The sequence below is a fragment of the Paralichthys olivaceus genome, chromosome 7 (assembly GCF_024713975.1).
Source record: "Paralichthys olivaceus isolate ysfri-2021 chromosome 7, ASM2471397v2, whole genome shotgun sequence".
Lineage (NCBI taxonomy): Eukaryota > Metazoa > Chordata > Actinopteri > Pleuronectiformes > Paralichthyidae > Paralichthys > Paralichthys olivaceus.
In genome coordinates this window covers 10,696,108-10,716,806 of record NC_091099.1, presented here as the reverse complement: position 1 = coordinate 10,716,806, position 20,699 = coordinate 10,696,108, and the positions used below count along the sequence as shown (strand labels likewise).

The following is a 20,699-nucleotide window of genomic DNA, read 5'->3' as shown; positions in this document are numbered from 1 at the left end:
AAGCTCAGAATGACTGACGCTTATTTAACTCATCACACATCTGCTGATTAAACCGCTTTGTGTCATTTTGATACGACAAGGGCTTCTATATAACAGCCTTTAAATTTTTTTGTCCTTTTCTGTCGAGGTCATTGCTAAAGATTATTATTATTTGTTTAATTTCATTTGTTAGGACAATCTATTCAGTGTGACACGCTCCCAAAAGTACCCAAACCTCATTACATATAATTTGCATTAATGTTTCGAACAACTGTGGTACTTACATTAATTAGCTAACAAAATGTTTTTGCATTAAGGCGATGTTCAAACAAACAACAGCACTATGATAAATCTCGTCATTTATTCAGGTTATGATATGTTGAATCCTTGTGTTGTGTAGTCACATGAATGGCGTAATTCTGTTGTTTAAGCTGTGATCATCCCCACAGAAGATAAAATTGTCCCTATGGTAACTTTCCAGAGTTGTAATATTCTCCCTGTCAGTGGTATGAAACAGTGTGCAGTGTTTTAGCCCCTGATAAGCTTCCAGACTCATGGAAATATATTTTCTTCAAGTCAGCCATATTGGATCACATTTCATCATCTCACCAGTGCCTTTAACAGGATGCCTCCACCAATGCAGCCCAGTGTGTTTGAAGACCACATTAATACTTACTTCCAAGTTTTGTAGTAAAAATAGTCAAAAATAGAGTCTGTAGCTTTGAATTTAGACTGTTTGACTTGTATTTGCCACTTTGTTGGCTCACTCATATGCACCCTGCTCATAATTCACACTTTTTTGGCACCAACTGAAGGGGGAATAAGACGAAGGAGATTTTTCCAGTGATATTATGCCAGTGAAGAGACTGAAGATACCTAAAAGTGTAATTTAAGTAACAACCTATTTGTTTTCTGAGTCAAGTTTTGCCGAACTTTGTTCCATTGCAATAAGTAGTAAAGTGATGACAATTACATTGCTTTGTAGGGAATTACTGGACCTCTAAAACGGCATTTGGAAATGAGGGCAATCATTCTATGCGCTGTAATATGTCAAAATGTGTGGTGCAGCAGGAGTTACAAGCCACCCACCAACTGGAACCATGTGCTTTCAACTACTCTTTTCTTCATTTTATTGTCCGATTAAGATCCCAATCATCCAATTCACTGATAGGTTCAAGGCACGATTGGTTATCTGTGTGCACGCTCACTTGTGATGTGTGAATGGATTTGCTTTAATGTTGTTTATGTTGTTTTATTGGCTGGTTGGCTCCGTGTTTTTTCGGTTGACTGAGGTACACATCCTTGTGCTGCTTCTTCTCTCCCACACACTCACACACATGTGTGCCCATGTCCTCAAATAACCAGCTTGCCAATCCTGACAGCAGCTTTCCTCCGTCTCTCTCATGGATCATAGAACAAGTTTTGGCCAAAGTTTGGTTTAGATTTTACACAACAACAGTCATCTCCAGTTCACAGAGTACACAAAGTGATTCTGCTGATTTCAGTCAGCTTTATCTGATTAAGCTGTTCTATGTTATACCATAGAAACATGCATAACAACATGCACTATTTGAAACTGCAGTGTAGCATATGTATAGTTATTTGTTCCTTGCAAATAGACAGCAAAGCGTCACAGGATGCGAGAACTGGAAACTGCACAAAAGCCTCTTTTCCCTTGGCAGTGTCTGGGAGCCTAGTCCAATAAAACAAGCTCTTTTATTTTTCCTTTCTTTTCGCTCATACTTTGATTAGGTCTGTAAAATGATACGAGTGCGGTGCCAAAACAAACAAGCAGTGACTTATTTTTTAACTCTCATGTTGCGGGTCGAGCCTTTCACACACACGCAGTTGTACACATTATTCTTACATTCTCATGGAGCAGAGGTCAGGAGAATCCCAGGTCAGCTCTTAAATCTGTTGAATTCCAGAAAGAACACTGAAGAGAAACAGGACCCAAACAAGTATGACATTAGTGATAACGTTTCATTCAATGAGATAAATCTCTTAGACCAGATATGGTTGCATACAAATGACATATTGCATATTAATCTTGATTGGTGTAGTGTATTTTGGACCTGAATTTGTGAAGGACCTCAGACAAAGACAATACAGATCACACTTAAATCTTATGTGTGCTTATACGCATGTCTTAATTTGTGTGTTTACACAGAGGCCTAGATCAAATAGGCTATGGATGATGTCAATGTTTTTGTAATCTGGCAATATATTGCTGAGGCTATGTTAGTCTAAGCCTAGCCCACGCAATTCATCACAGAAGGACTCTCTCTCTTCCCTTGCTTTCTCTGGGGCAGTCTTTTCATCTTCCCTGCATCGTGTTGCAGTGACTACACCTGACTTTTAAAGGCCACCTGCTGCCTCCAATCACTCCAGGTCACATTAACTGCAGGATGTTTACACTCTCTGGTTGAACCTTGGCTGTGTTCAGATCTATTACATGAATAAAGAAAAGTTGTGGCACTCTCAGGCTGTAAGGTTTAACAGCTTCACACAGATGTTTTTGCACTCTTGTTTTTTTCCTTTTTAGTTGTTGCACATGTTGTACTTGTTTGTCTGGAACGTCCTTAGTTTTTGACTTTGTGAAGCATTTGTCCCATTTAAAGTTATTATCAGAATTCACATCCTGAGGTGGTCTGGCTCTATCACATCTCAGCTTTGAGTGAAACTGTCATGTCATATATGTCACAAAAATCAACATACTGGACACATATTCTTAAGGAGATATTCTGGAGGCAGTCTAGAGATTTCCTCTGCTCGTTTCCCTTCCAGTGGGGATAGCCATGGGTAATAGATCTTTTAATTATTGTGTGCATGCCTAATCAATCTTTTTGTTTGTTTGTTTTTAATAGCTAACATGTGAGAGACCCCCCCCCTTTCAAAACTGTTGTTTTATTGTCAACAGACTTCACTGACTATCCCTAGCTAGTTTTCACCATTCTGGCTAGTTTTTTCTTTTTATGAGGGTGCTACTCATGGCACATCATTTTCTCCATTCTCCATTTCTCCAAAATTCATGGTGTATTTTGGCTGTATTATGATGGGAAAGAAAACTTTGGATGTTGATATGTATTGTATTGAATATTCCATCCTGCATTGGTGAGACTAAAGATGTTTTTTCCTTTGTGATCAAACAATCAGCAAATTATATCTGTGATCACTCGTTGAAGGAAGAACAGGATATTTTCATCATTTTTTACAATCACAGCTCATCGGTCATATCACGTGTCTGTGTTTGAGTAACTCACAGTGTCCAGTAAGTAAACTAGTGCTGCACAATTATTTGGTTGTTGTTAAACTCCAGACTGAAGTTAAACAAGGTTCTTTTGTCAACAAGAGATGAGTGAGAGGGTTTGGGGCTTTGTTAATGGATGAGGGGTCAAACCCGGGGTCCAGCTTTACTGAAATAATAAATTGAGGTGTCTTTGTTGTTGAGGAGACAGGGAGCTTTAAAATATTGAGAGGGCTGCAGACTGACCCCTCTTTCTGCTATTTGTCCACCCATCATCCCCCGTGTTTCCACAGGAGATTTACTTAGCAGAAAGGTGTAGGGCCAGAATGACTCATTTTCATGGTCGATTATGTCGATTACATAAATATGTTGATTTGTATGCAGTGCGTTAGTACCCACACGTCTGCTGATAATGTGGACATGAATCTATAGCAGGGGAACGTTAGATTTGAATATTCAGTGTGCAGGAGTTGGGGGCAGCTTGTGGCGAATTTGTGTATTGCAACTATCTGAATACCCCTCACCCTCCCCTCCCACATGACTAGGAGGTCATAAAGTGATGTAGAAATGAGCTAGTGTTTGGTTTGTTAATTCTTGGCTGCTGTAAAAAACAGTTAGGCAATATGGTGGACCTTGGGTAAGAGGACCCACTCCCATTGTAGAAGTGAAGGCCTCATTCTTAAGCAACAAAATCATGATTCTGAATTTCAATTAATAGTAATAGTAAAACAAATTTGATTAATAGTATAATTCATCACTTCATTAACAGATTTCATGTTAAAATAATTGATAGAAAAATCAATGAAAACGAATCATTACTTGTTGCAGCCGTAGAACAGTGTGCTACACACATGTAACTATTTACTTTGTGTTTTTTTGTCTATCCCCTCATGTGCACATTGAATTTGTGTATTTTCTGGCTGCAGATGTTTGTGTATCCACTTCTGCTGCTCTGTGCCCTGATCTGAGAGCAACTGCGCCAGCAGAAAGTTCTGTGGTGGCCTATAAAAACCTTGTCATGCAGACGGAAGAGAAGGAAAACCCATGAAACTACAAAATAACTACTTTACTGCCCCACGCTGTCTGTCATAGCCTCTTATCTAGTGCCCTTCTCTCACTGGGCTGTGATCTTACCCTGCACTGATGCAGACCAAATGGAGGATTGGAAGATGAAAGGAGTGACTGAGGAGGAGGAGGGTAGAAAGAAAAAACCATGGTGAGAGGAATGCCAAAAGGGGAGACCGTCTGGAATAGATGTTTTGCCCCATTCATGATTGGAAACTGACACCAGTCGAGCTATAAATTGAACAACAGACTCATCTAAACAAATGCACGGTACCAGGTGCCACATTAAAACATACAAGATGGTTATTGTGGTAAACAAGAGAACAAAACTTACAGAGGAGCAACCGATCCAATGGCTTTAAAACAATGTTGTGTCAGGGACATCGATACGTCTATACACCAGATTTACTTATACTGTCATCGACTGATGATGGACCTAAATGCTGCCCATCAGGGGGTTTAAGATGTGATCATCAAGAGTATGAACCCCTCACCTCACTCCCTCCCTGGCTGAAGTGCTGTCAGCCCTTCCTCTCTGCACATGTTACTGTGCATCTGGTGGATCCTCCCTCCCAAGCGGCATTGCTAATGTTCGATGTGGGAACTGGGTCACAGAGCAGAGTCCAGCTCGGCTCTGGTCCCTCTGGCCGTCCTGCCAGAACCTGTAAACACACAATCAGTCCAGGACCAGGAAAAACACAGAACACACGTGTCATGCAGTCGTGGTGCGGAGGGGCAGAGGGACATATTCTGTAGATGAATTGATGTAGTGCAGAATAAGAAAAATATGGCCAGATGGTGAAAATGAGACAATGAAATTAATGAAAAAGGAATGCATAAATCAGCGATTTGAACTGTGAACTTGTTATGTTATACTGTAAGTGTTGACGTTATTACAGTTGTGTGTGTTTGTGCCAGAGACGTCACCTCCTTTTGATGTCGGCTGTCAGTTAGCATTGGTAAACATCTGGCGTTCTAGGACAGTATCTCTTGTATTTGGCATTTCTACACACAAAACAGATGCTTGAATGACATGTAGAGTGAACCGCACACAATCAGGGTGTGATTCGTGCTGGAATCAATCTGCTGGCCTCTAGCCTGACTCGCTCAGTTGTCCTCTTCTCCTCTCTGCTCAAGAATTGTGTAAAAGGTTTGTGCAGATTCCTGTGATTCACAGCACTTTGGGAGGGTCAAAATGAGACAAAAAGATACAAGTAAGATGTTTTATGACCAATGTTTATTATAAGTGGAATGCATGTAAGCAGTCAAGGATTTAGAGGTCCAGTGGTGGATCTAGTTTCAAAGGAGAAGTGGTCTGTTTTGTGTCCCTGTGGCATCATGGCTTGGAGATAAATACCTGCAGATTGGGGAATCCTTAGTTTACTGTAGGTGTGGGTGTGTGTCTGTTTCTAGCTCAGCATTTTGGAGCAGTGCAGAGGAGGGTACCCCCCCAGTGGTGTTCTCTTTTGTCTTTGTGGGCAGAGCCCAGGGTTGCAGTCTGAGTGAGTAAGACGGACCAGATGTTTTAGATGCATTTCAGTGTGACTCACCAGCAGCACAGGCCTAGTGCAGCCTTGTCTCATCAGACCCAGACCTTCAGTGCTTCCATCAGTTTGAACTCCATCAGTATCCTAACAGGGACAGTAAAGCAATTATGAGTGAATGGACATAGAACTGGGCTTGATTTTAACCAGGTTAAGGCTGAGCTTGAGTTATGCAAACATCTTGATCAAGGTATGTTACACACATAAAAGTTCTAATCATAAAAGCATAGAGGAACTTGATTAACAGAACTACATCACTCATCAGTCTTTTAAATTACACTTGGACTGCAGAGTATAGTCAAAGTTTTGTGGTTGGGGAAAAAGGCAGCACAACTAGCAGTGGGGGAACAATAAAACTTGTTGGAATGGGAATGATTGCAAACAACTTCCATAAGTTACACTGCAACTAAATGGTGTTTGGTAAAATGTACCAATGCAACAAGTAAAACATGAGTATGATGTCTTCAGACCACCCAATATCCTAGACATTGATGGATGTGACTATTAAACAAATAATGAATCCAGAGAAAGGACAAGGCAGATGTTGAGATAGATGTTGCTCGATAGAGTCATCAGAACATTTTGTTTTCTCTCTTTTATTAATACTGGCAAATGCACAGGTGAAACAGCAGTGAATGCATTTGGCAGATTAGATGATCTGTGATAGATTTGAAGGGTTACTGAGTTTGGTGAGTATGAAAATGATGTGATTCATATTCTGTGACCACAGTCACCAGATCTCAACCCAACTAAACAACCCATGAGAGATTTTAGACTGACGTGTTCAACATTACTCTTCATCACTGCCATCATTAAAACACCAAAATGAGGGAATATGTTTTGGAAGATGACGTCCCATCCTTCCAGTTCATATCCAGAGAGTTGTAGAGTCACTGGCAAGATGCGCTGAAGTTGTCCTGGCAGCACAGAGTGGCCCAACACCTTACCAAGACACTTCATGTTGGTTTTTCCTTTAATTTGTAACAGTATTGGAAACATGTCGTTTCCAATACTTTTTAAAAAAAATTTTTAATGTCAAGTACCAGACATTGAAAACAGAATGAGATGTTATGTCAGGAAAATGACATTTAATTTAAGAAATGTTTTGGCCTCTATCAATCTGCATTTGTAGATTCTTAATCATAGCTAGATTAAGACTTGGGTATTTTGTGCAGTGTGATATTTGTTTGACGTTTACAACAATTGTATATCATCTCCTCCGCTCCTGCAGGATAATTGTAAACATGATAGTCATCATCTTAAATCATTACATTTGTAGACAATTTAAAAATGCCTTCATCGCTTAGTCAAGTTTAGATTTATTCATTTTTAGAAAAGAGGAAAACTTTGGTGGAACTTTCTGTCTTTTAGTTTTCAAAGGGCCCAACTTTTATTCGCACTTTTGCCATCAATCCCATTTGGATTTGCTGGTTCTGGGTCAGAAGTCAAGTCAAAGTTTTGTCATAAAACCTCTCAGAGCCCTTCTTGAATCTGACCCCCAGTCTGCGGGTCAGAGTTGCGGAGCAAAGGATACAAGGGACAGTTTGTTTCGATGCAGGTGTCAACCTCTGGTGTCGAGACAGTGTCACTGTGTTAGGAAGTGGGAAGCTCTCGGCCACATACGAAGGTCAGCGGTCTTGCAAGACATAATATTTATAACAAGTATGTATTTCAAAGAATAATGTCTAGACATTTTAGTAATGTTCATAATATCACTTGTGAAAAGCCTTAATGTATAACTGAAAACAAGTCAGAGAATTCACAAATCACAGTGGAACAAAGAAGGATACAACTTGGCTCCTATTTTAACTGCTGTCAAATTTTGATTTGTATCACAACTCGTCTGTTGTCTATTCAATCATATTGTGAGCTGAGGCACAGCTGAATTCAGAATACCCCTCAGACTCTGAGGTGAAATAAAAGGCATATGGAACTAAGAGAGTAAATGACTGCAGTGAGACATATTTAGGCCAGTGTGTTCGCTTTCCCAGTCTGCACCAAACAAGCAGTCATGAGAGCACTGTGTCAGGCATCTTTACAGCAACGTAGCAGCCAGCCCTTAGTCCTCCACCCTCCTCCACTCCCCTCCCACCCCAACTTTTCACCCAGAGCTAGTGTTTCTGCTCGGACATCTGTCCAGGGCTGGCAGTTGCAGATGTTGTTGACGGCTGTGAAGCTGAGAGGAAGTTCCAGCCACTCCAAAGTCCAAATGTTTCTTTTTTTCATTTCCCTGTTTTGGTTTTTTTTTTTTTTCAGATCTGAAGGAATAGGAGGTCCTCCACTGAGAGTGATGAAAAACAGATTTGTGTTACTCTCCTTTTTAGTTTTGAGCACAGCAAAACCTTAAATCTTATTTTCTATGTATATCTGTTTCCTCCAAAAGTAGGATCTTGCATTGTGAGAGATTCCTCCGTTCATTGATTTGAGGGTTAAGCAGAATCTTTAAAAGCATACTCAGACACAAACACACATGCACTCTCAGCTGGTGACTCATAGCATCTTCTGATTCGCAGCTGACTTTAAGTGAGACCTCCGGAGAGCTTGGGAATTGATGCCAGCCTTAATCAAGTATGTGTATTGTGGAAGCAAGACTTTTTTTTCTTTCTTTTCTTTCTTTCTTTCTTTCTTTTTTCAAATTGGTGCATCACTCTGACAGCCAAAAAGGATAACGATGGGAATTTAAATCCATTGTTGTATTTCCAAACAAACCATATTTTCTGTAGTTTAACTATTTTCACGTGATAGAAAAAGGAAAAAAAAGTACATTTTGAAATCCTCAAGACGACCAGAGATGATGGCAGGGTTAAAAAGCCTTGTTTATCCAGTTGTTTATTATCATTCATTCTTGAAATCATACGGGGGTTTTGCATTAAGCTGCTGTTGCTCTTCATTTTTGTTTCGTTCCTCTCCCATGGCTGTATTTCTTTAGTGTCCTGGATCCATTACTGAAAACATTACAGCATCAGCTAAAGATGTATTTTTTTCCCTTTTTCTCTCAAGGCCACGGCAGCTTGCAAAGCCTGCAGAAAATTTAAGATGTTCTTGATTGTGCGTCTCTGTCCATTACTGTGCTGCAGTGTTGTATCCCGCTCGTCTGCTCTGCTGCTTGGCCCTCCAACCTGGGATGTGTCCAGCCAACCAGCGCTATTATTTAAGGGACCCAATCCCTTAAACGTTGAGGTCAACAGTAACCAATGCACTTAAGATCTGCTGATGGTCCCTGTTTCTGACAGATTGAGCTCACAACATCAAATCTAATATATTGAGCTGCATTTTAAGTGAGTCAGCCCTGCTCCTCGCTGCACACTGACGCAGTTAGGCAATCAAAGCAAGGCTGTAAAGTTTTCCCATTGTCAGGGAACTTCTCTGCTCCAGGACAGCCCCCTCAAATATTTGTCACCTTGCTGTACGATGTATCTTTTCCACTAACAATTTTAGACTTGTTTTCTACCTCATAAAATCTTTCCTTTATACAATTTAGCAATTTCTTTTGTTTTCTCATCATTGCCAACCAGCTTAATGATGATCTCCTAGCAGCTGAATGAGACATAATTATCATCAGAACTCACAGAATCACTTAAAAGTGTTTGACAGTGTTTTATACGATTTTCCAGCCTTGAGGTAGTCATAGACAACAAATTAGTAATTTATCCTTGTGGGGAGTACACTCTTTTTGGAGCATAGATTTGATTGACACTTAAGCCAAGGAAGACAGTATTTTGTCCAAGCAGTAGAGACGAGTTGTTCTGACAGAGCAAGTCCTGGGACAGGATGTAGGCCCAGAGAAGTTCCTGTGTAATCACTGCCAAGATCTCACACACTGTTCCAACTCTGTAAATGCTTTTGTGAGCCTCTGTCTGCCGCTCCTCACAGCTGAGAATGCAAACTGCACTCAAATGGAGGTTGAGAATCTAATTAGGCGAGACAAGTGTATGCAATCTCAAATGTCAACCATAGCATCACTTGGACAATGATAATTGCACATTTAGATACATTCGTTTGACAGTATAGACTCATCATAATTGAGCAAACACACCCACACACACACACTCACACACTCACACTCACACGACTGCAGAGAGACAAGCACTTGGCAGAAACCATGTTTGGTTTCAAAGATGATGGGGTGATGAAATGTGGAGATAACGATTCTTCTTTATGGATGTCACCCATGAAGAAATCTTTCAACAGCTGGTTGTGTGTTAACTTTCTCACTGTTCTCAATAAAAATGACTCAGTGCTTTTGGTATGGATTTAGACTGTATGGACCAATGCCCACTAAAACAATTTGCTGAATATTAGACTTAAAGGAAAAGTTTGAAATTTTGGAAATTGTGGTGGCAGGAGTTCGTAAGCTCAGCTTGGCATAAAAGCTGTGTGCCAATTCAAGGGATGTATCCTTCAGAGGTTGCATTTGAATTGCGATTGCATCACAGCAATGTAATTAGACTCCCATTGTGAATGCTCCTTCAAATGTATCCTTCAATTCCCCAGGAATGAAGGATCTAATGGGTGGATCCTTCTTGAGCAAACCTATCCCAGGATTGCACATTGGTGAAAAAATACTTTTCAATGAGTTAATAACGGCGGCAGGTGGCAAAACACAAATGTCCAATGCTTACGCTGTTAAATGTAAGTATCAGGTGCACATATTAAAAAAAAAAAAACAATTGTCATTAACACGTTCTTATTGTGTCCAACTGCAGCTTTGTTGTTAGTCTACAGTAGTAAGGATGGGACAAGCTGGCAAAGCATATCACAGAAATTGTCCATAGACCAGACCATATCATTTTGGTTTTGCCTTCATGATTTATGCAGCCCACAAATGAAGTAGCCAACTGAAAAAGTTGGCCCCTGAATTGGGACACCGAGAAAGTCTGGAAGCAAGAGGGAGAGGTAGCTTGGTTCTGTCCAAAGGTAAATTTTGTTAGATCTTTTATAGTAATAATAAAAGGCAGAGCCAAGCTAGTTGTCCCCCCTTGCTTGTCTTCCTGCTGAGCTAAGCTAACTGGCTGCTCTCTCCAACTTCATATTTAGTGTACATGAATAAAGGTGGTATCGATCTTTGGTTCTAATTCTCAGCAAGAGAGCAATTACACATATTTCTTTTCATTGTCTGTTTACATCAACCCTCCAGGCTAGTTCTGTAATTAATCAAGAATGTCTAATGATTCATTTAAACCAGCTCATCGACTGTCTCCTGCTATATTTGGAGTCGAACTCATTTGCCCTCAATCCATGTCTGTGAAGTGTCCTGGTTGTTTGATCGGGTGAGTCAGGCAGACTTGTTAGGCTAATAACTTCCATAGGGCCTGCCGAGCCTGGCGCATTATGGTGACGAGGCGGCACATTTTGTGGTGCTGGCAAACTGGCAAAGTCTGTGAGATGAAGAGGCAAGCTGGCGGATACCAGGGGGGTGGGTAACTGAACCTTTCGGGCTCATCCCCTCACTCAGAACTTCAAAGCAAAGGTCGGACTCAGGGTTGGGGAGGCAGTGTGGGACTCTGGGGTTGGGGGCAACAAACATCATCTGTAATTGAGGTTTGTGAGGTTTGGGTTTTTCTGCAGGCTTGCATATTCTCCTTTAAATTTTAAATGTCTGTTCAGCATGTCTCAGCCAGTTCCAGGACCCAGTGTAGCTTGAGGAAGATTGAGCTGGAGACAGAGACCTCACATAACATCAGAGAAAAAGCCCAGAAAGAAAACATGCAAATGAAACCTGCCAGGCAGGAGATACTGAAGGGCCCTGTGTTCATTTCAAAGCCATGAGATTGAAGAAACTCTAAATGAGACCATGCTGTTGGTTCATGTGGGAGTACCCTTTCTTTCAAACCAGTAATCCCCCCCTCTGAGAAATATCCTGCTGGAAAACTCTGGGCCACACTGGAGGGTAGTCATGTGGTCCGCGTCCCTTGTCTGATTAAAATGAATAAGCACCAACAAAGCCGAGGAAATATTTTCCTCCATCCATCTTTCTGTGTTTTTGTTGACAGGATAATTGTATGTTAATTTGTATGTCTGTTGTCACATGGGAGTTATGCTATCCAAATTAACAACAGGGATCTGCTAATCCCAGAGCGTGTGTGTTTGTGTGTGCCCTTGCACAAGTGTATATGCATACAAATCCTGTGTGAGTTTGTGGTTACAGTCTATGTATAGGAACAGGCTCAACGAACTATAGGAATACTCAGCAACACTCCAGCTGCACTTTACTGCTCTGTAATTAGTGCATCGAATCTGCAGAGGTCCAATGTCGCCTGGCGGACTTTCAACACTGTGGGAGATTAGAATCCCCCTGCGATGTCTCACTAGCCATTCTCTGCCAGGTTTTTCTAGATAATGAATTAAGCCCAAATAAAAACCACCTAACTACAATATCAGGTTATGCAGTCCAGGAAAACAAAACTTATAATAAAATATAATTGAATTGAAAGGACCATAAATTTCCTCTCCAAGTCAATGTATAAACAGACGGGTTGTGAAGGAGTGAAAACTGCAGTTGAAACCTTTATTTACTCCACTCTGATGCCAACACATGACTCTCGCCACAAAGATACTTGTGTGTGTGTAGAACACCATGCCTGTACACATAATTGGCTGTAAACAATCAAAGAACATGAATATACCAGTTAGCAGACAAATGAGGCTTTGTGCAGTTTGTTTTTTCTTTCCAGTGGTGTGGGCTATAAATCATTGCAGGACAGTAGATCTGATGATGATGGTGCTTATCAACTTTCCCAAGTCCTCTTCCTTCCCTGTCTGTCGTAGGTGCTGCGTGGAGCTCAACTGATAGCGGTGGCATCCGCTGATGGAGGGGCCACAGCTGTAGAGGGCTCCTCTCTCCCGCCTGACATCCAAGTACAGTATGTCCAGCTAGCCCCTGTCACAGATCACACAGCTGCAGTACAGGTAACATACAAACACACACAATAAATACAAACTCTCATGTTTACACAGACTTGTTTGGCATTTGGTAGCAATCCATGTGCTGGATTATGCAGCTATCATTACTTTGAGAAAGAGCATGTTAATCTGTTTTTGTTTTTTAACCAATCCACATTAAATAACAGTTTTCTCAGTATGTTTCTTTCTAGTTGTCAGTGCTCTGATGATGCCAATGATCTCAGTGCTCAGCTAAAAGACGCCAGTCCTGTGATTCTGTTCCTCAAATACACAAATTTCAATGCTACTATTAGTTTCTGTTGCATCAGTTCTAAATATTTCAGCTTAATTCCTGAGAAACCTCTTTTTTTAGTTAGTCTGGTATGTGAAGTGGAGCAAAATACCTACTAATGAGCCTCATCAGCTGTTCCTGGAGAAGATGCCAGTCATAGCCACAAATTTACCTTTGCAGCTGATTCAAAATGTCGTCATTCCAAACAAACAACAAAGACCACACCACAACAAGTCATAAAAGACTGACACGAAATCTGAAAGAGATTTTATTAAACTTGGCAAAACTATGCATCAAGGCTCGGCCTCTCTGCCAGTGGCAGCAGAAGAAACAGCTCAGTGATGGAATATTTCTCGCTGCAGTGTTTTTTGGAGTTAATAGTTATCGCCCAAAATGACAACAAGGCTTTGTAGTTATTTAAATTGTTTTAATGAGCTGGAGGTTTTTTTCCAACATGTAGAAAATGTCAAGCTCATCCAAGTGTTGAAACACTTCGACGGCCAGTCACCTCATAGCCTGGGCCCCCATTTTTCAACACTACACAGCCGTCCAACTGGAACAGTAGTTCATTGTGCTTGTGTTAAGCTCCCCCAAAACTGATTTTGATCTAAATATGTCACGAGTGAAAAATGCATGTTCTTTTAAGATAAAAAATACATGCACTTTTAAAGCAATGGCTGATAGTTAAACAAAATTATACAGAACTCACTATTTCTGTACTTACTTAAATTTTAGGACTCAATTAATTCCTTTTTTTAACTTGTGTAATAGTTCTTTATTCTTGTTTTTTTCAAGAATGAAAGAGCTGACTACAAGCCAAAGAGTCTGGTGGTTGACACCTCCCTTCTTTTTGTACTATAAATGTTTGATTAGCTTCATAATATGGCTGAATAAATCCTGAAATATTTCGTTTTTAATTACAGTAATGTTCAAATAGAAATATGAGTGCAATTTAGTCAAACTACTTACAGGTACAATGAGTCTATTTTTCTCCTGTTGTTATATTTTAGATTTAATAAAGAGCACTTAGGTGTCAGTCATGACAGGTGCTTGGACAAACAGTAATTTAACACTATGAAGTGGAGTAGATGGAGAGTTAAAACGAGAAGAGTTGTAATTAGTAGATTTGCCTGAAATCCCTTGATGATTGAGTGTGTTGAGCAACATCCACATGTGGAATCAGGATGGTGCACATGGCACAGCAATTTTTGAAGTGGTCCCTTAAACTGTGCAAGGAATATTAAGGAACAGCACTTTTCCATTATTCCCTCTGCTTTTGTTTTGCTCCAACATGTTGAATATTATTTTCTCTTTGCAGCTTCTTTCCCTCAAGTCACATGCTATAAAAGTGGCGAGACCTGATGTGAGTCGGGCCTTTGTTGTCTTGTTATTATATAAACAGAGAGAACTTCAGAGGATGTATTACTGTGTAAAATACCAGTCCTGCCCTGATGTGATCTCGTTGCAGACAAGTGTATTGTGATTATATTCACCTCCCTGCAAGACATGCGGAGAGCAAATGTGCTGACCGGCGTCACATTAGGTTTTGGCATTTCTTTGTTGTGACCCTGTCTTCTCAGTAAGACTCTGCCTTGTTGTCCATTTGTTGTCTGTAGTTGTCTTGGTAATTGGTTCCTTGCCCCGTTAAGAGTGGAGGTGGTTAAAGTCAACTATGTTAATTCAATGTTTTGGGTGTGGATTATACACAAACTGATAGACCCTGAAACACTGTTTGTTTGTGCATTCATGAGCATTCACAATTATTGCCACCCCATGCACCGTATTTTAATTCATGCCCATTGTTACTCAGTGCAGTAAGCAATCAAACTGTTTGTTTACTCAACTGATTTGTTAGAATTTATTTTTTTAAAGACTCATTTTTCCAGGGTTTGACTGTACACAGATCTTGACAGAAATCAACAAAGTTGACAGAGGTCTGATCAGTCATCAGCATTTGCTCAATGGAGTTGTGGTTCATTGAGGGCACTTGGATGTAGTCAGGGACAGAATGAAACCGCCTGTTGACAATGTGGCTTCTATTAATCAAACAGTATTTAAAAGCTCTATTGAAGGTTTTCATCACATTTTAAATGTAAGATGTTAATGTGCCAAGAAAAGAGGCTGGTGCTTACACACAAGATCCATCCTACATGTTGATGTAGACATCATTTTTTCACCATACCTCATAGTAAAATGAAGAGCCTGCCTGGATCTATCCAGACAATTAACAATTACATGGCAGGCGAGAAGGGAGCTCGGGAAGTATATTCTTCCGTCGAGGTAAACTCCCTCTCTCGCCAGTGAAAAAAAAATCCTGGATCTGCTCAAAACTTTAAAGGGTTCTTCCATTTCTCATGCCCCACCCCCTCCATCAAATTTACTGTAAATTGCATAATCCTGTTAACAAACAAAAAAACAGACCCAGATAAAAACATAACCTCCTCGGCAGATGTAAATAGTATGTAACAACAAAAGGAACTGAAAAGATACAGAACAGCGCTGACCGATTTGAACGGTAAATAAAAAGTGAAACAGTTCAAATGCTTTGTGAAGAATTAGAGTAATGTGGCCATGTGGGAACATACGTACTTGGCTTGGTTGGCACAGGCTGGCTTATTGTCACAGTTGGGTCTTGATGTTCCAGCGCGTAAACATAGCTGACTTTCTGCCAGAAGTTCAGAACAAGGTCAGCGCTGTTCTTTTCCCCCTATTTCTCAAAAGTGTTAAATCGAGAGAATTGTTCTCATCTGTTTCCAGACACATGGAACCGTTCTTACAAGTTCCTGAAAAATTACTTAAGCTTTTGTATTTATTTATCTCTGCCCCCCCCCCCCCTCCTTGATATAATAGTTTCCATTACACAAACTAGATGAAGTAGGGGGTAATACACAGTGATATTTCCACGGGACATTTCTGCAAGATGGTTAAAATACGTGGCTGAATTTTGACTCAGAGTGATTTATCTCCATCTCAAGTCCAACATCAGGACTAGAGATCTGAGACAGGCAGGTTTAAGAACGCTCCTTTGAAAAATGCCAGAGCAGTTATGTGATAACACAATTCAAAGCAATGGTTCTGTTATCTATCAGTACTTTCAAACAGAGAGTGAGGCCCATGTTATGAAAGGTAAACATGTGCAAACGCTCATTGAAAAACATGGATCCCTGAATGCGTTTTACTCGGCCTCTGCACCACCAGTGTTTACAGTGTCAGCCTGTTTCATCATGTGTGCTGCAGTGGTGCAGCTGTGCACCAGTCTGTACTGTTGTCTAGTGACAACATGCTGGACTGGAGTGAGGATTAAATGCTGCAGGTGTGTTTGAGGGAACCTTTGGCGTGCATTTCAGGAAGGAGTGAGTCACTCTTTATGTTCATCATCCAGGGCTGAGTCATGAACCTCTCATCTTTTAAGAGGCACAATACCTCGCTCTGTCTGACACCGAGCATAGACGCAGTCAAAGAGCATTAACATACAAAAAGCTCATCTCTTGTCAACCACCGATCACTCTGCTTCTTTTCTCATTCCTTTCACCGCCGTCCTCTTTCTTCTCCCTCCTATATCTCCTCTCTGATCTCGTTCTCGTCATTCCTCTGTCTCCCACAATGACACAGGGGAAGGGGCTGTAGTATAGCTCCGTCTCCATCTGTTCACAGGAAACACATTTCCTCTGAGTTGCAAGTTTTCGAGGTTACACCTAATTAGCTCAAGCAGGATGCTACATAATTAGTAGTTTTCTCATTGTTTTCTCTTTTTATGTGTCTCAGGCTGCTGAGCTGACTCCAGCCCTGCCGGTGGACTTGGAGGTGAAGGAGGCCATCCAGGGTGCCATCAAGGGTGAGAATGGCGAGGTGGTGCAGATTGTCAGCTCTGTTGCCACCTGAGATCAAAGTCTGGGTCAACGCAGGCCAGAACTCTGCCCTACAGCAAGGCCCGGCGAGGCTGTATACAAGATCAGGAGTCAACATATCCATAAAGTCTGACGTCAGAAAACTTTTAAAAATGAATACTGAAGATCACTGATGAAACCAAGGGAAGATGCATTCTTTTCAGTTTTTTTGTTCTCACCCTGCAAACTGCCTACTTCTCTACCAACCAGCTGTCATAATGTGAAAATGTTCACTGAGAACTTGAAAAGAACATGATGCTCTTTCTAAGGTTTTTCATCAACAGACGAACCTGGCCAACACAGCATACACAGTGGGATTATTGTCTATCCTGCATATGCAGACCATCAACCTGCCACTTCATCAGCACGCACTTGTTTACATCAACTTTGGAGCTAAGCTGCTTGGCTAACCCTGAAACCCCTGTGAGGGTTTGTAAAACCTCTGAATCCCACCTCAAACAACCAGGACTGTGCTTGTTTTCATGCGTTGTCTCGTCACAGTGGGCTGCAGCGGAAAGCAGATTCAGCTGAGGACAGCTACTCTTAGTTGTGATTCACTGGGTTTCCTGTCACTCTCCATGCATTAGCCCATACTGCGTCTCCCAGCTGTGAGCACTTCCTTCCTTTACTTTGTTCAGCTTGTTTTCATATTACTTTAGCCACACAAATTTCTTTGATTTATCTAATCGTGATGTGCCGTAATTCTCTGGTAGCTTTAATTTCAGAGGTAGAACACATGAAATGGAAGAGATGGTGCCAGTGGTAGACTGTACAAGTCACTTGTAGAATACCAAGGAAACCTTGAAGTTGTTTATTTCCCCCCAGTTTTGTCTCTGTGAAAGATACATTCAAGTGAATAAAACATGTTTGTGGTTGCCATAAAAGTGTGTTTTTATTTTGGTTTCTTCCTCTGTTTCCATCGGCCCTGGTAATCAAAGTTGCTTCAAAGTTTTCCGAGACATGACTTTGCTTTCATCTGCCACAAATAGACAATTGAGGAAAGCATGATATAATACTTTGGTTTTGAGGTCTTGTTTCATGTTGAGCTAGTAAATATGTATCATGTTAACTTCAACAACCATAGGATTAGGCTACTGTCCTGTCAGCAATCTTCACAAAATAGACAACAAAAATAAGCACTGGTCTCGACAAGATTTTTGTCACAAGACTGAAATTAATATGTTGGCATCAGTGTCTGAGCTGTAATCACTTTTTTTAACCTCCACAATGTGTCCACTGTGTGGTTATTTTTATCTGACAGCAGAAACAGAGAATGTATTGTGAGGTTGTGCTGGAACGATGCTCCTCTAATGATGAATTATATTTTTTGCAGCCATCGAGAGAAGAGATAAGCGAGACACGCTGAGGCTGTGTGCCGATTTGGGGAAGTTTCCCATGCTCACTGTGATGTAATAGTGTATTTTGGAGTTGTGGAAAGAACCAGGCAACACAATGAACTTGATAAAACAACATCTATGGTCTTGGCTGCTTCCTCTTGTTTCCCTTCAGTCTGATGTTGCTGTCTCTGACCCCACTTTAAACTGCCTTGTCCATTCCCCTTTCTGCCTTTCCGACGTTTTTCTCTCCTCTCTTACTCAGCTTTTGTTCTCTCTCTCCCCTTTGGAGACCGTGTTAAAGTCCATTTACTCCCCTTTAAAATTCCACTCCAAGCCAGGCTAAGATTTCATGGGATAAACCAGTGGGTCCTTCGCTTTGAAATAATCTTGATGTAGCTGAGTTCAAATGTTGGCTTGGACGACCGTCTTCGACCCCCCCCCCCCCCTCTTGCCCCCAGTGACTGCTCCATTAAATCTTGGACTTGGAAGGAAACAGACTCTGCACATTACCCGTCTTTTGCTCTTCACTTTTTACAACCCTGGGCTCTATCCAGGGGCTGGAGTGGTTACCATTGCGACGGGCTGCCTCTGAGATAACCTGCTGAAAACAGAAATGAATGATAGATGGAGGAATGAGATTGTTTGGAAGAAGAATGCATGTTTGGGCAGAGGGAGTGGAGTGATGGACAGAGACCAGGCGGTGCATCTGGCTGCTTCTCTCAGCGGCTCAGTGTTCTCCTCCTGCAGCTCCACTGGCATCTGCTGCAACGTGCAAGTACCAACCTCTGATACATGTCTGGTCTCTGGTTGCAGATACATCTCCCGCCCCTCGTTCAAACTTTTGACAAGCTTGGAGGATTTATCTTAAGGACATGTAAAGATGAATTGAATTAGTAGTTTAAGCAAAAATATGTGCATCCAGGATAATAAATCTGCAATTGTTCCTCTTTGGGAAATACATACCACCACAACTTGTGGCCAGATTAAAGCAGAGCTGCCCTGTCACAGTTTACAGAATATATATTTTTTACAGAAAATCCCCAAGGAACAAAACCAAAGCATGCAAACTTTGCCTTGAGAAATATGACTTGGTTTCCTGTTGCATGTGAGCACAGAATGTTCAGCCATATACTCATATGGGGATTCTATAAGTGTTGCTGTTTTTAGCAGCAACACGTACAGACAGTATGTCTTGGACCTGCACAACACGGCTGTTACATGAATCATAAAATAGCATGTGCAGCTGAATATCAGTTTTTGGGATGTTGAAGTCAGTAGTCAGTAAATTAGATGTTGCTTTGGTCAAAGATAATGAGCTGTGTGTTTCTCTCTCTGTGTGTGTGTGTATGTTTATATATGTAGTTGATAATTGCTCTTGCTCACTACATTGGTTACAAATTGTTGCACTCAACTATAATCCCACTTATTTGAGTTTAATGCGTAACTATTGTGTTACAAATACATTTAAATGCTGTTATATTTTTGTAATAATTGGCCTTATTTTCAGAAACTTTTATGTATATATAATATATCTCCTACTTGATAATGTATTCGTGTTAATTAAACATTTTTATTATTAATAATAATAATAATATGATTTTATTCACATCTATTCAAACACGCACTTTGAGCACAAATTAAAGACACTTTACATAGGATAAAACAGAGAAAGCAAATAAGAGCAAATAACTAAAATCACAATCCCACATTAGAGATATAAATACACACGATAACCGCAGCGTGTAATGTTCTCTCCTCATTGGTTCTCTGTGTGCCTCATTAACCAATCATCACCGGGCACAGAGGTGGGGTGCTGGTGTTTGCATCACGTGGACGCAGCAGTGGTCTGGTGTGGATGTATAGAAGCTCCGTCACTTTTTTTCTAGTTGATGTTTGCCAGAGCTTCAAAGATACAGATGAGAATCCTCATGAAAAGCAGCAGCATGTGGAAGTGGAGGATGGAGGAGGAGGAGGAGGAGGTTCTTCCTCACTGCAGGGACCAGATGTCAGAGAGAGAGAGAGAGGGGAGGAGTGGTTCTCTCATCCACTCACACTGGCTGCTAAATGCTTCCTGATCCACGAGTTTGTCCCCAAAACAAACTGTTCTCAGTTCGGACCTTCAGAAGAATTCTACTCATTTTAACATCGAAGGTAAGTTTCATTTTCAGCCATGTTGGTTTTTTTTAATTGGACGTCTGTTGCTGATCCATTAACGCGCACGCTACGTCCATGTCCTGGAGGAGAAGTGGAGACGTGATGACGTGAGGGCGTAACGTGATGCTGTGTGATGTACCTCTGCTGCTCTCCCTACATGTTTATACCATGTGTTCATGTTGAAGCAGAGCCAGTCAAACCCAGTCAACATGGAGCTCACTGGGTCTCACATGTCATGTATGTAGCATGTTTGCTGTATAAACAAGTATGAAGCAGGTGCATGTCAAGGATTCAAAATTAAAAGTATATGAG

At 41.0% G+C, this 20,699-nt stretch overlaps 2 protein-coding genes across 4 annotated transcripts in view; both read left to right on the top strand.

Annotated features, from left to right (window-relative positions):
* banp (BTG3 associated nuclear protein) overlaps positions 1 to 17,780 on the top strand; it is a 32,658-nt gene extending 14,878 nt beyond the window's left edge. For all 3 annotated transcript variants that reach the window (XM_069528216.1, XM_020079548.2, XM_069528215.1), the window contains exons 12-13: positions 12,604 to 12,744; positions 16,775 to 17,780. In XM_069528216.1, coding sequence (XP_069384317.1) covers positions 12,604 to 12,744; positions 16,775 to 16,891 — 258 coding nt within the window. In that variant the 3' untranslated portion in view covers positions 16,892 to 17,780. The remainder of the gene's footprint in view (positions 1 to 12,603; positions 12,745 to 16,774) is intronic.
* Positions 17,781 to 20,246: 2,466 nt separating this feature from the next.
* The window catches only part of LOC109624519 (zinc finger protein 469), a 181,391-nt gene continuing 180,938 nt past the window's right edge, over positions 20,247 to 20,699 (top strand). Inside the window, exon 1 of the mRNA XM_069528426.1 lies at positions 20,247 to 20,384. The gene's annotated coding sequence lies outside the window, so the exon portion shown is untranslated. The remainder of the gene's footprint in view (positions 20,385 to 20,699) is intronic.